The sequence below is a fragment of the Micropterus dolomieu genome, linkage group LG07, assembly GCF_021292245.1.
Source record: "Micropterus dolomieu isolate WLL.071019.BEF.003 ecotype Adirondacks linkage group LG07, ASM2129224v1, whole genome shotgun sequence".
Classification (NCBI taxonomy): Eukaryota; Metazoa; Chordata; class Actinopteri; order Centrarchiformes; family Centrarchidae; genus Micropterus; species Micropterus dolomieu.
In genome coordinates, this window is record NC_060156.1 from 4,811,424 (window position 1) to 4,826,792 (window position 15,369).

Genomic DNA, 15,369 nt, shown 5'->3' on the forward strand with positions numbered 1-15,369 from the left:
ACACACACACACACACACACACACACACACACACACACACACACACACACACACACACACACACACACACACACACACACACACACACACACAGCTCTACAAATACCATCAGTGGAATCATAAAAACGCCCGTCGTTCTTTTATCGCAGTATGCAAGGCTAATATTAATAGATGTTAATGTTAAAAGTTATATGAGCAGGCATAGCAGTTCAAACACTGCATACTGGGCTGACAGATTTAAGAAACTGTTAATGAGGGGAGCCAGTGAAAACTTAGTGTCTTCTCATATTTGTAAAATGTTATAGAAGTATATAACTGAACAAAAATAGGTTTGAATGAAATGCTTTTAATTGAATTAGTAAATAATTTAAAATACCGACAGATTGGTTTGTATAGTACAAAGAAAACAAAAAGGCAACCTTGGAGAGTCATTGAGGGTCTTACTATTGTGAACCTTTTTGCTGTTTTCAATAGGCCTGTTTTAACCTTAAAAGAAAATTGCTCCATAACTGGTTTTATATTGCCAGTAGTTTTGAAAAAGCTAAAGCATTTAAATGATAACTATAAACTATAGCAGAAGCAAAATGTCTTGATACATCACAACATAATACTTGCGTAACGTTGAAAAGCACCTAGTAAAAGCTTGTTATTTTGCAACAGCAGCAAAAGCATTGAGTTATTTCCATTTACACCTTCTGCAAAGACTTTTATCATGTAAAGATTCTCTGACTCATAAATATTGGTTATTTAAAGTTTGTTTCAGTAATAAAATAAATATAAATGTGTCTATGCTTTTCTCTCCATGTTACATTCCAGCCTCCTAAAGTGAGATGTCTGACCAGAATATGGCATCCTAACATCACAGAAAATGGAGAGATCTGTTTAAGGTAATGCCTACAGCTCCTTCATGACTTGTACTCACTTTTTCTTCTTCTCTTAATCTCAAAATGTCATATTTTTTTAAATGAGCAAACCCTCACAACAACGTAGCCAATCACACTGTTTTGTTTTATAAAGAGATTTTATAAAGAGTGGTTTTTGGAGCTTATAACCTTTGACAACACTGTCAGCATTGCAGGAGAGGCAAAACACTTGGAGTTGACAGTAAATACACAGAAACAATAAAAATTGACAAGCTGCCACAACCTCTCTTAGATAACAATCAAGTGGTTAAATGACTCCGTATTTCTTTCCTTTCTTTATGCAGCTTATTACGGGAACACTCTATTGACGGCACAGGCTGGGCCCCCACCAGAACATTAAAGGTAAATAAATTGCATTTATTTCAGAGGATGTGCCTTTTTTTCTAGAAGTGTAGATTGTATACATCTGTTGCATTTTAGTTTTGGATGTGGGATTGACTGTGATGTGATAGCAATCTATTTTTCAGCAATGTGTAGTTTCATAGTGAGGGTAAGAATTGTTTTGATGACACGCACAACTGTTCTGTACCAGAATAGATCTTTTCATATATTTTCATATATCACATTTCATAGGTAACAGTAAATATTCCAAGTAGCAGACTCCAACGTCAGTGCACACTCCTTTTAATGTTTTACTAAGTTGTTTTTGTGACTTCCAAATCACTCGTACAACCAAACCTACACAAAAGTACAAAAAAGCACAACCACATAAGAGAGAGAAAGTATGTCAACTATTAGATGCTAATATTTGACGTACGTTTAGGGCAATTCAAGGTCATTATGGATTAATATGGTTTGTGCTAGTTTGCAAAAGCCGCATGTCTGGTCCAAATTAGCTTTTTTTTTGGTGATAATCAAGAAGTGGTCCAGTGGAGATGATATATATTTTGATTTATTATTATTATCATCACATTCTTCATATGTTTTTTTTTTAACTCATTGGTCCATAGACAGCCAGATATTTCAAGCCACATTTACCCTTGAGGCAATTCATGTTTTGTTTTTTTGTGTTAATGTCAGAGAATTAATCAGGGAATCTAGCAGCTGTTTAGAGAAGAGCTTATAATTAAAGGGCGTGAAGCTGTTAGCTTGTAGGTTTTACAAGTATTTGAACAAACCCGTGTCTCGGATATATCTGTAGTGACAGAAATACATGAGCCCAGATGAGACTGAGATCTGTATGTCTACACTGTGCTTGAATCTATAAAGAATTGATAGCCATTGGACAGATGGATATTGTAAAACCCTGGTCTCCATACAATGGGAAATTTAGAACACAAAAGAACCTGGTGTGACACTGCTTGAAATGTGCCGTTTTCTATATTCAGAGCCACTTTCTCATTTTCCCAAACTGACAATATGGGGGTGCAAGAAATGCTGCTGAGGGCTGTTGAAAATACTGCAGAATCCTACTGCAGGACACAATAGAAAAAATCCATGTAAGGTAAACTTCACAATGAAAGGCCATTCAGAAGCATATAAAAGAGTGACTTCTTATGCTTTACCCTTCACACCATTAAGCACTCTGCAAGCTGTTTAGAAACAGTTCCTGCAGTTTAAAGCAAGGACGCCCTCTGCTATCCCTATTCAAGATTTGACTCAAATTATGTTTGATAGCAGCGACTGTGTGGAACTGAATTTAGTTTTATGGTGAAGCTCTGCCTTCCATGTTAAAGTTTGACTCAAACATTCTGATCCAATCAGATGTGTGTCTGCGCTGCTCTGCAGGGAGTCAAGGCTAGATCAACAGTCCTCTCAGTCACTGCACTGGGATGCACTTGTAGTTATATAGATGTGTAAATGTATGCATATTGGGTGGTGTAGGGAGATGTACAGGGCTAGGGATTTTTTCAGAGGCACTGGATGGCCCTACCTCTAGTACCAGTTTCACAAGTTTAGAGAGTCCTCCAGTAAATCCCCTTGGTGCCTTTTGAGCTTCCTGCCAAGATTGCTCTTGAAGTTATTGTCAGGATTTGTCTTATCCTTGAGGGTTCTCTTCCTTTTTTTAGGTTTTACAAGTTTGTGTCAATCCAAGTCCAAGTTGTCCCTCTCCCTCTGCCTTATTTCTTGTGTCATCTGCACACATTAGCATACTTATTTCTCTGCTTTCCGAAAAAGCCATATTCTGTTCTTTTCCTTCTTGTAAATGAAGAACATATTCCACATAATTGAATATTGTCCAACTAGATAGTTTGTTTTATTGCAATGTCATCATGACCGGTTAAGTGTATCCATATCACCGAACACATTATGTCCCGCTCTGCATGATGTCAGTCACATGATAAACCAAGAAGTAATTGAAGTATTCGCCAGGCAACAAGATACTAATGCAAGGCTAAAGGTTGGTGTGACATGAAGGAATAACTCATTCCTGGAAATATGATTTGCTTATGCAAACAACCACTGCTTTTGCATCACAGCCAAAATCCACTTGTGTGGTTTACTGTAAAATGTAGGATTGTACACATAAAGTTATACATTTAAGATAGGCCTTCCTATTGACTTGAAAATCACACATCTAATTCCACTATGAAGAAACTTCCATAGATGTTTCCACTATGTTCGGCCAAAATTTATTGCAAAATACAGGAGACAGAATCATCAATAAAAAAGTATTTTTTAATTCTACTGTACAGTTTGTGAAAAATAAAGACAATGACGGAATCTCATTTTAAATATCGTCGTCTTTCTTACCATTTGTACACCATATGCAGCCAGTGTGGTAGGGGCATATAGATGCCATCTCATCAGTGGTTCAATGTCTGTAACCAAGCTGTGATTATAATCAGTTTAGGAGTGAGATTTAGAGTGGAAAAGACATGAAACGACATCCACACACACAATCTTCTCCCGAGTACTTTCATTGGTGACTGTAATGCATGCGTACCCATATATTTTCCTTTCATCACATACTGCTGTCCTATTCTTGTTTGTTCTCTCTTACTCTGATCCACCAATGAAGCTTCTCCAATACAGCAGCCAACCCAATACAGTAAATACATATAGAAACTAAAATATTTAAGGTATCGTGGTAATTTATTGCTACACACATGGAACATAATAGATAATTACATTTACTAGAATAGCAACATAAAAAATGCAGGTATTATTATACAAATATACACCCAGGAAATAATTATTTTTTGAATTTGCGTCGGGGAGTATGTAAATAGCAACAAGATTGTGATGAAAATATAGTTTTCGTTTTTACATACAAAGCTCTACATTAGAGAAACGGTGTCCATCCACTTTGAGCACTAACCTCTGTAAACGGTCTACAGTCCATTCGAGTCCACTTCCTCTCATCTTGCCTGAGTCTTGCGTTCTATCAGCTCAGAACACGGTCCGCCCGGCGAGTGCTGGATCCGGGATGTTGAAGGAGCAGGTCTCTGTAAAGATGTCGACACAACAGTCTCTGATTTTTTTTGTTGTTTGGCCCACATGAGTCCCATTTCGACCAGACTGGAAATTCGCCAGGAGCAGCCTTAAGTCCAAGCAGGGCCAGTATGGCTGCTATCCCGGTTCTCTTTCCTCTCCTCTATGGCGATCACAACATTTGCTTTGGTGCCTGATCCAGCAGATCTGGCTGGGTGATTTGTCTCGAGGTCTCTTTAATCCAAACCTTGGCTTTCTTTTCTGTCATAGGTAATACTTGTTTTAGCAATAAAGCTGTCAAAAAAAACAAACGGATGAAAACCAAAACCGTAGACGGGTTTAAAGGAGCTACCAGCTGCAGCATCTATAAGCCCAGCCGTTGCCATAGTCAAAAAGTCATGTCAAGTCAATTTACCAGCATTCTAATTTTTATTTCATTTTATGAAAAATGTCTAATCCATGATGATAAATCATATTTCTTGCTACAATAACTTGCTCTGAAACACAAACACTTTTATAAGATACTCCAGTCGCAGTTGTTGGTGTTTTCAATACTTCTTGTCTTTGGTCTTGATTTTAAGAAGCCACTGCAAGGAAAGCAGCTTTGCATACAGTATACAGAAGGTGCTAATCTTTGTGTGTGTCCATTATAGCAGAACTAACAAGCAACACTAAGGTTTAAGAAAAACACTCTCTCACTAGTTTTCATTTAATTGGCGTGAGTGCATTTGTGCAACATTTTGCTGTAGAGATACTAGAATTTAAGCTGCTGTATCGGCTCACTGTAAAAGTAGATATAGAAGTCAACTGTGCACAGCTAGCAGGGTGAAGCTTACAGGAATTAGAGTGAAGTCTGGTGCTTCAGTGCCTATAAAACCTAATACCCACTTTGGATTACCCACCTCCATGTATGATTTTAAATCCATTCAAATAAAATGTGTCAGTGTGACCTCTCAAATTGGTTTTCAGTTGATTCTTTATGTCACTTGCAATACATTTTGTTGTTCCTTACAGTTGCCTGCTATAACAGCACAGAAGTATGTGTAAATTGTAACCTCCTCTGTTGCAAATTTTCTGGTGCAACAAAGCAGTTCTGCACCTTGAACAAGTAAATTGTTATGGCATGAAGACTGCAACTAGATGCAGCCATCTAGCTGTGAGGAAATTGGTGAGTAAATGAGTGTGAAAGGAAGCCATGGCATGGAATGATCAGGAATAGTCAGACAGTATCTTTCATTCAACCAGACTTTTTGATTTTTGCTCTTGTTGTGTTGCTTTTTGCTGTTGTGCTTTTTTGAGACCATTATTTCCCCACAGCTGGTGGATGTTTGTTTGTGTTCATGGTCAACAGTCTGTCATTGTTTACCTAAATACACATGTACATGTGGATGTGGTCATATATGAGTGTGGGTGGGGTTTTGTGTGTCAGTGAGTGTCCGTGTGAATGCACAAAAATATCCAAGAAAAGTAAGTGCAAAAGCTGTGAGTCAGAAAGGATTGTGTTTTTGAGTGAGGGATGATGTCCCTCTTCACTGGTCACCACTCTTCTCTACTTCAGCCCCCACAAACGCGGCACACGCACACACACACTCCGTCACCTTTGCAAAAATGGCTTATATGGTAAATTCAGCACAATTTACATTTACAAAGCACTGAGTACAAACTCAGTTTCGCTTTTTGAAACAGAAATGTTGTGTTTGGACGCAATTTAATTGTGAGTGATTATAGTTTGTTATACTACTACTGTTTCTGTTTTTATTTTTGTTAAACCAGTTATCTACTTATTAAACAGGCAGTTAATTAGGTTATTAGTATGTCGTGTGTTCACACTGAAAAAGTGATAAAGTAAAGTATTCTCAAACCAGACAGTTTGCAAAATGGAGGAGCAGCTGACAGCTGACATTTTATTTTATACATTGTGGGTGGTGGTGAGATAACAAAACAAAAAAAGTATTAAAATGTTGGTGGTAAAAATGGTAATGGTAAAACATTGTCTAATTGTGCATTTTGATTAATTAATTTTCAATTTAACGACATTCCAAAGTTGCAGTTTGATTAATATTTGATATCTTGAAAATGACAATCTGATCATTTAAAATGGTAAATTATGTTTATCTGTTTGTATATAAACTCATAACAGTATACTATGATAAGTATGTAGTACATAGTGTATAGAATTAGTATGTTGTGTGGCTTTGGGACACAGCATAAATTAATTATAAATAAAATGTTATTTATTGGATTACTCCAACTCCCTTACTGTTTCTTTGTTTCTTTGCTGTAAAAATAAGCCGCAGCCTTTCTAAACACTTCTCTTGTATTATTACCAACCATTTTCAGTGCAGTCAGAGCTCGTGTTGTCTGTGTTTTGAATTTCACCATTATGATTATTTATGGGATCATAAACTCACAAATGCTACCTTCTGCGTGGAAGGACAAACCTCTTGCTGCAGTGAGTGTACCGGCTTTAGCGCTCAATATGACATCCTATAAAATACACCAGATTCAATTTCGACAGAGTATACTTGAGCCTAACAAGCTGGCTCTAATAATAGCTGGTGATAGTTTGGTTTTAGTTCAACAGGAATCCAAAACATACAATGTTTGGTAAACCTATTAGTATGGACCATGGTACATACAAGATGGAGATGGAGATTGTTCTTTGCGGTTAGTTCAGCCTGGAATTCTCTGCAAGATTATTTTCATTTGCATTTAACATACAGTTAGCAAAACAGACATTTTGCTAGGTGTTCGCTCATCTAAATATGCAAGGGTTCAAAGTTTAATTTCATTATGTAAATTATATAAATGTGTGTGTGTGTGGAATAAGCAAATGACAATTTAATGGTAGCCCCGAAAGCATTGACTTGTAATTGTCAGTCAATGTGGACCAGCTAACAGTTGTTTGCAGCAGCTCCCAGTGAAACAAAGCTTCCTTTTTTTTTAAGTATGTCTTTTGTGATGCCTTCCAGTAAAATATTCTGTCACCATGTCACTGCTGTTCTTAGTTGGATTTCACTTGACTATTCCTGTAAGTAGAAAGTGGGCGATAATGAAAGTCGTAAGCTACAGTGATAAAAGGCAGTTATTTTTTTTGCCGTCACTGAACCTTACAGCCTTTACCTGCTGCCAGACCTACTGTACGTACGTTGCGTGTTACAGTGGTTCATTAGAGAATCCCATGGCTCCTGCTGACAGGACTTAGAACTTAGAACTTGCATCTTTTATTGTACCGCTGTGCTATTGCTTTGTCACAAGGGAGAAATTCTGCTATCCTTGTGAAGGGTGCTGCAGAATGATATTTTTACTGTATATGATGGTTACCATCTTAGAGACTGAACATTAAAAACCCTGCATTTGCATTTCCATGTATTGTGTTAATTTATATTCAAACTGACTATTTGATCATTAATATTTTTTCCTTTGTTTTCTCTAGGACGTAGTCTGGGGATTGAACTCCTTGTTTACTGTAAGTTTTGCTTGTTTTTACTTGGATGTGTTGTTAGAAACTAAGCTACCTAAAAATACATCTTGGTTTATCATTATGGTGACTGGGAATTGCCAGTTCATAAGTAGCTGAATGGTAATCTTATCTTTATACCTACAGTTTTTACTAGTAATTGAACTGAATCACAGTTCTTAACTGAATTGTGCAGCATTGGTTTAACCTCCTGAGCAAATAAATCCACACTATTGAAGTGTTTTTGAGTTACTTGCTGTATGTAGGTTACACCAATGACATATTCCAAGCTCAGATCAGATTAAACAGTGCCATTGTTTATCTCTCTTTACAGCTGTATTAAGAATATCATTTTTGACTTGGGGGAAATTATCTTTCTCATTATGAAGACTTTGAACACTTTGAGATAATGGGGAAATAAAAACAAGAACATCTGATTACACATTATTCTTGTGGAAATGCATCCCCAGCTGGTTCTGAATGTCTCCTTGTGCAAGAATAAATTTAAATGAGCTAATAAAGTACTTATTTGTAGATTATGTAAACATTTTGGATGCATCTGAAAGTAATCCGATTATTCTGTTTAGTCCAACATATGCATACTTTGCTAATTGCAAGCTTGCATAAATCTATCATCGTTTCCAATTTGAAAGCATCCACACTTACCCTGAGGTCAGCACTGTGTCTATGATGATAATGGTGATGGTAATGTGCATTGATGCACAGTCATGCCCTAAATCTTACCTCTTAATCAGGAAACAACCTCTCAGGCCATCCTCCTTTTTTATCTCTCTAATAACGCTTCGCATCTTGCCTCAGTTGTTGTGTATGGCATTGCTAAGGCAACCGCATAATTATGCTGTTTTACTTATTGGCGTTTCAGAATCCAGGGTGACATTGCACAGCAAAATACTACTGAAGTGGGCAATAATATCCCACAGAAACGTTTTTTTTAATTGGTGGGGGGATCTAACCACCACGACCAGATTAATAAGAGGCCCAACATTTGAGATATTCTAGCCATGATGAATCACTAGTTTTTCTTGACTCATTTTCACACTGTTCACACTAACTTTGCTGATGTTGCCTTTTCTCGCTGTACTTACTTTTTATTTTTTTCTTCACGTGTCCTCTCTCTTTGCCTCTGCTCCAGGACCTGTTGAACTTTGACGACCCGTTGAACATCGATGCAGCAGAACATCATCTGAGAGACAAGGTGAGGCTGTACTGCTTACATTAGTGCAAGACGATCAGTGCCACATTCAGAGTGATTCTAACTTGATCTTTAATTCTGTTTTATCATCAGATAGACGCAGTGCACACAGTGACTTTAGTCATTGACATGCAGATGATTCATTTGTGAAGCCTCCCCATAGTGTCTCAGATGTGCTTATACTCTCCATAATCATATTCATATCCCAGCTTCTGTTGATAGCCTGCATAAAAAATGTATTAAGACAAGACGTACAGCTGATGCAGAAATGACTTTTTCTGCTGCTGCTGTCAGTGATGCCCTGTGCGCACTGCTTGATTTTGTAGGTGGGATTATGAGAAGACAAAGAGCACACAGCAGCCTTTCTGAGAGCTATATGCATGGACCAAGTGTGAAAGTACTTGTTCATGCGCAATTATTTAGTTCTGTGACTCTGCAGTAAACAGCAGGCTCTACAATTTGTAAGTCAAATCAGCAACCTAAACCAGACGTCTGAATTCCCACAAACGTCACTCCTTGGGAATATGTATATTGAATGAATGAATAAATCTTTATTGTCCACTGAGATGGAAATTTTTCTTTTTCTTTCTTTCTATATTGTGTGTGTGTGTGTGTGTGTGTGTGTGTGTTTGTATGGACTGTAACTTTAGCTATACGTTATCTAGGATTTTCTGGATGGCATTAGCATCCAGTCTGTTTTGCATAGACTATGATAGACGTTGAGCTGGCATGGGAGCGGTTGAATGTCAGCCTTCCAAATATTCAAGCTGTTTCTGGAAGATAGGCACCCGGGCTAATTGATTTCTTACCTATTTCCTCTACATTCATTCCTATCTTGTTCATCAACTCTCTTCCATTCAGTTCTTTATCAGTACATCGGGGGGGCAAAAAGTGAGATATTGATGTTTTTGCTTACAGTAATTGCTTTTCTGGATTGCCAACCAAACTAATGTAACTCTGCAGGGAGTCTGCTGACCAGGGAAATAGTTGTTAGTTGACACTTAGCTGAGGTGAGCTGAAAGCATTTTAAAGTACAATATTTGACCTTTGTGCATGCCCTTTACCGTGATGCACTGGGGAGTACCTAGTAGTGTGTGATAATGGTTGCCACGTGACCCCATTACATGTGAAAGAGTTTGTCTGTGTGCAAGAAAGGATTGCTGATTTGTGGCAGAGGTTATGATTGTTTAGATGAGTCAGTAGTCCCAGGTGTAGGAGGAGAGTGTCAACTGGGAAAATTTTATGGAGAAAATAAAAAGAAGTCATTTTTTATGTCAAAATCCCAGATTAATTTGTCAGTGAGTCAAATCCTCTTGGAAATTTCAGGAACAGCATGCATTGGATAAATATACTGCATGCGATTTAGCTTTGTGTACTTGCACACAACAGTATTTTCAGTTGTCATAAAAGTACATTAATTGTCTTTGCATCTGCATAGTGATATTTCCTGCATGCAGCCTTTCTTTCTATCAGACTCTCCACACTAAAAAGGTGGAAGACGCACTACACGTCTCTTATTCCTTCCTTGATGTTTCTTGACACGTTGAGACTAGAGCCGTGTCCAGAATCAGTCCCTATTTACTATATAATGCACTATATTCACTGCCTGCCGCTTTGAGTGTGAAATGTATCTGCTGAAATTCGTACAATGGAGAGGAAAACATAGTGTCCATGAAGCAATGCAAACTATTTTGTATGTTTTCTTTATTTTCTTTGTTTACGACAGACCTACAGTAACAGGAGAAAGTCCTGCCTGTGTTTCTTCAACAAAAAGGCCATGTGCATTCTTCAACCAGAAGATGTGATAATATTTGTAAAAAGTGTAATTATTACATGGCAACCAATAGTAGTACAAATTTGGAAAATTCTCCAATGCGCACTGCACTGCAAGTGCTTCTTCCGAATATTTTTCTTCATTAAATGCTATCTTTATTTACTAAATGTGATGTAAATCCTGTTGAAAGACGCTTTCGGGGTGGAACATCAGACAGTGAAGGATTCATCTTAAGGAAAAACTATACAAAACTATAAACAAAGTTATGAAGAGAAAGGCAGGTTGGTAGCATGAACAGAAAAGCAGGGTTGTTGAACATTTTGAATCTCTTTATTGGGTGGACTATTTTTTATTATACAAATATATAATTTTCATTAAGTAATATTTTCCCACAAAGTTAAAGTACCTTTTAAGAAGTTTTTAAAAGTATTCCTTAATTCCAGGTACTGTACTGTATGTGTGTTCCATCCACTGCTAATTTACAGAATACACTATCCTCACAAAACTGTGCATGTACTCACTTTGGCAAAAGAAACTTTATTTTTACTAAATCTTATTTTCAGTTTACAAAATACAGGTAGTTTGTAAACTTAAGAGAGGACATGTTGCAATTTAACTAGATTTTTTACTTTCGGCATACAAAAATACATTTTCTTGAAGTCTCGTTGTTGCTTCACTGCTTCTGTGGTCCTCTGGAGTCACAACAACTGAAAACACAAAGTCATCCATCCATGGCCCACTCCCACTGAGTCACAGCCTGCTGTAATCACCTTCAGCAGTGGGTGGGTGGGGCCGTGGGAGTGTGTGTGTCGGCACACATGCTTGTTTGTGGACGTGGATGTGTGTGTGTGTGTGTTTGTGTGTGTTGAGGCTTTTGAAGTGGAACTCCTCCTGTGGCTGCTCTCTGAATACATTTGCTGGTTAAAGTGGCTGAAAGGAAGCATCCTCATGGGCAATTTAGTGCGTGTGTGTGTCAGCATGGCACTAAAATGGAATAGGCTAATCGGTTTGAAAGAGTCTACAGCTCCATCATTAGCTGTATTGACATGATAATTCATGTAATACTGAATTATGGAATATTCACAGTGTTAAATTACATATACTATTTTTAGTAACAGAGATATCTGTCCCCTTACAAGGAATCGTAGTTGACATTTTTGGGTTGTAGTCAGAATATATCCTCTAACTGTCGTCCAAGGATTGTTTCAAAGCGCCCTCTTTGTCTTTGTGACTCCCTCAGTTTGGTTTGGAGTTTTATAAAGACTGCTGATGAATACTTAACTTTGAAATCAGCACCCTTTGACAGTTTGAAATCCTCAGGGGAGACTTTTAATCTTCAAATACTAATTAGGCTTCTACATAGCATAAACATAAATGTGGGAAAATTGATTGATATTGACAAAACATGTTTTAACAAGATGAATGTCATCCAGTTTTCTCATTTTAATTATTCGCCTCAGCAGACCAGGAAGCATTTGACACAGACTTTCCGTTAGAATCTAAACATTTGCTGTGTCCCAATTCCACACTACATACTTAGGTTTTGAGTGTGTGCTATGGTCACAATGAACATGCTACAAACAGCTGCAAAAACTAAAAATTAATAGCAAATGGTGGTAAGACTGCTTTAAAAAGATATTGGAAAACAAAAATGTAAGTACTAAACTTTTAGACAGACATTTTGCGATGTGCAGTAGGAAGTAGTGTTGAACAGCTCTTGTGCTCCAGATCTTCTGCATGTGCGGAGAAAATAGATATTTTCGAGCGGGAGATTAGAAACACTAAGAACGTCCTCCAAAATATACTAAATAATGTCATCAATTCAGTGACATTTTTTTAAAAATCATATCCGAAATCATAGCAGAAGATATATCTGGGCACTTAACATATAGAGCAGGTCTAGACCGTACTCTAAACATTATCTACTAAGACCAACAGTTCCCACCATGAGCCGGCACTTGTAGCAAGGAACTACTCCCTTTTAGCAGGTAGAAACCTCAAGCTGAACCTAGACTCCGGGCGGGCGGCCATCTACTTCGACCGGTTGGGTTGAGAGAGAAAGTGAGAGGGGGAGAGAGAGAGAGAGAGAGAGCAGGAGTAAAGAGAACATATCGTATCTCACCATCGTCACCACAATCGAAATGAAATAAAGGGGTTTTGTATTGATTGCATTAGATTGTACAGGTGTAACAAATAAACTGTCAGCAACTTGCATCAGTCATCTACAGTACATCACAAAATATACTGCCTGTGTGTGCAGGATTTATTTAATTTTGTAGACAGCAGAGACGGAAACGGTCTGAATGTTGTGAACCAAAGAGCATTGGCTCTTATCCTTTAACACCACACATATGCCATTATTTAAATGTCAGATTTCTATAAAATGGCAAAAGGCTGAACAGCCAGAGAGCAGAAGAATTTTGCAGCACAGCACATATAGCATACACCTCTATGTTACAACAGAAAATAAAATATTGGTGCCACAGTATCTGTAGAATACTATAACATGATATTGACAGCTGTTAATCACACAGCATAGGTCATTGGATGGTTTGTGACCGGTTAAGTACTGGAGTTCATGCATCCCATCCCACCCCTCACCCCGACATACTAAATTTGCCACATCTACATTTATTGATACTCCTCAATGTGAGAGAACTGTCTCTCTCTCTAGCACACTCACTATCATGCTCTCTCAGGCATCTTAAGTGGTTTAGTCTCTTCAATCAATAGTCAATCACGTCAAGCACACACAAATACACACCATTTACTGCATCCTGATCAGGCTTCTCTCCCCATTTCGGCCCTGAGCAGTGATCGCTGTGGCCCTGTGGGGTCTCATTAGAGTAAGAAAGGAAGAAGCACTAACAAGGTTGTTCCTGAGTCACATGGGATCCTGATAAAAGGAAAAGACAACAGTGGTCATGAATGATCAATAAAGTTTCAGCCTAATAATTTATGCTTGCTGATACAGAGAGTCAAAGTCCCTCCCTTTCGCTTTCGCCCCATGGGACCTTATTTCGAAAAAAACATGTGAAATAGGGAAGGACAACTCTAGGTTAGCTGCCTTCACTTTCCAGCAGATGGCGAAACAACAGACATCCATTTTATTAACGGACTCACTGTGACCTAAACTGTACATTTACTGCCAGACTGACAACAAACTTGCTCGCTTTACTTACTCACTTTCTACTGCTCTTTCTCTCATATTTGCTTACCCACTCACTCGCTATGAACACACTGCACTTCTTAAAAGACCTGACATTAACTTCGCTGCTCTTATAACAGCAGCTGTCCCGTAACTTAGAGGTCCTTTGATGAATGAGGAGAAGAAGCTAGTAAAGGGTGTGTTGCCGTGCTCACACAGTGCGGGTGAAAACCAGTAGTTCCGCATTGGCATTAATAATTGAGTGATTTTGATTTTAGGTGAAATCGTCCAGTCCTACTTCCACGCACAAATGTCTCACCTGATGTGTTCAATCCAACTACTGTCGGCCCTTTCATCACATCATCTACAAATGTAAGCTCTTTAATGTTAGCCTCAGTCATTGGAAGAAAAAGTTAAGACGTCACACACGCGGCTTTTGGGTTTGTGGTCTTTGTAATTACGCATTTTCAGTAACAGTTTTGCGACAAACTGCGACTTTCTTTACTTGCAGGATTATATTTTGAATTGACAAACATCATATTTGCAATTCAGGGTACTACTGTACATATTTGTTCTGAAATAAGGTTCCATGGGGTCCAACGGAAGGTGGTTACAGTCGGGTTGAGCCGATGTAATGAAAAATGTCTCCAAATGTAAATGCTTGCTTATTATAGCCTACCTTGTACATCCAGCTCTGTACCTAGTTTGTTATAAGGAGCATGGCGATGATAATGATGCAATACCAACCTGTGTATGTGTGTGCTAACTCCTCCAGTATTATCTACGTCTTTGGTCTCATCACAATAATCGAATAGAATCAAATCGAATCTGTCAAATAGTAGGACGCGAAGGGACTAGGTAATTGATAATTAATGTCACATCAGGTCAGCATAACAAATAATACGTTCAAATGTAGCTCCAGTCATTTTGTCATGGTGTTAGATATGTGTACCTGTCAGTTTACTGTCAAAGTTCTGTCGTGGCATCAAGGCAGTGGGTGCAGTGATGTACAGAGGACAATCAGAATCAGAGGAATTTGACTCAGGATTGTACATTGCTCACGATGTGCTTACTTCAGATATGCTCACAAGTCCAAGTCAAGTCTCAAGTCTGTGAGCAAGAGTCCAAGTCAGGTCTCAAGTCTGTGAGCTAGAGTCCAAGTCAGGTCTCAAGTCTGTGAGCTAGAGTCCAAGTCAGGTCTCAAGTCTGTGAGCTAGAGTCCAAGTCAGGTCTCAAGTCTGTGAGCTAGAGTCCAAGTCAGGTCTCAAGTCTGTGAGCAAGAGTCCAAGTCAGGTCTCAAGTCTGTGAGCTAGAGTCCAAGTCAAGTCTCAGGTCTGTGAGCTAGAGTCCAAGTCAGGTCTCAAGTCTGTGAGCTAGAGTCCAAGTCAGGTCTCAAGTCTGTGAGCTAGAGTCCAAGTCAGGTCTCAAGTCTGTGAGCTAGAGTCCAAGTCAGGTCTCAAGGCTGTGAGCTAGAGT

At 38.4% G+C, this 15,369-nt stretch overlaps 1 protein-coding gene across 2 annotated transcripts in view; it reads left to right on the forward strand.

Annotated features, from left to right (window-relative positions):
• The window catches only part of ube2f (ubiquitin-conjugating enzyme E2F (putative)), a 58,100-nt gene that overhangs the window by 30,217 nt on the left and 12,514 nt on the right, over positions 1 to 15,369 (forward strand). Inside the window, exons 6-10 of one of the 2 annotated variants that reach the window (XM_046054114.1) lie at positions 817 to 887; positions 1,208 to 1,265; positions 7,735 to 7,767; positions 8,912 to 8,974; positions 9,065 to 9,536. In XM_046054114.1, coding sequence (XP_045910070.1) covers positions 817 to 887; positions 1,208 to 1,265; positions 7,735 to 7,767; positions 8,912 to 8,974; positions 9,065 to 9,121 — 282 coding nt within the window. In that variant the 3' untranslated portion in view covers positions 9,122 to 9,536. Of the gene's footprint in view, positions 1 to 816; positions 888 to 1,207; positions 1,266 to 7,734; positions 7,768 to 8,911; positions 8,975 to 9,064; positions 9,537 to 15,369 lie in introns of those variants that run through there. The other variant, XM_046054115.1, reaches the window with a different exon arrangement.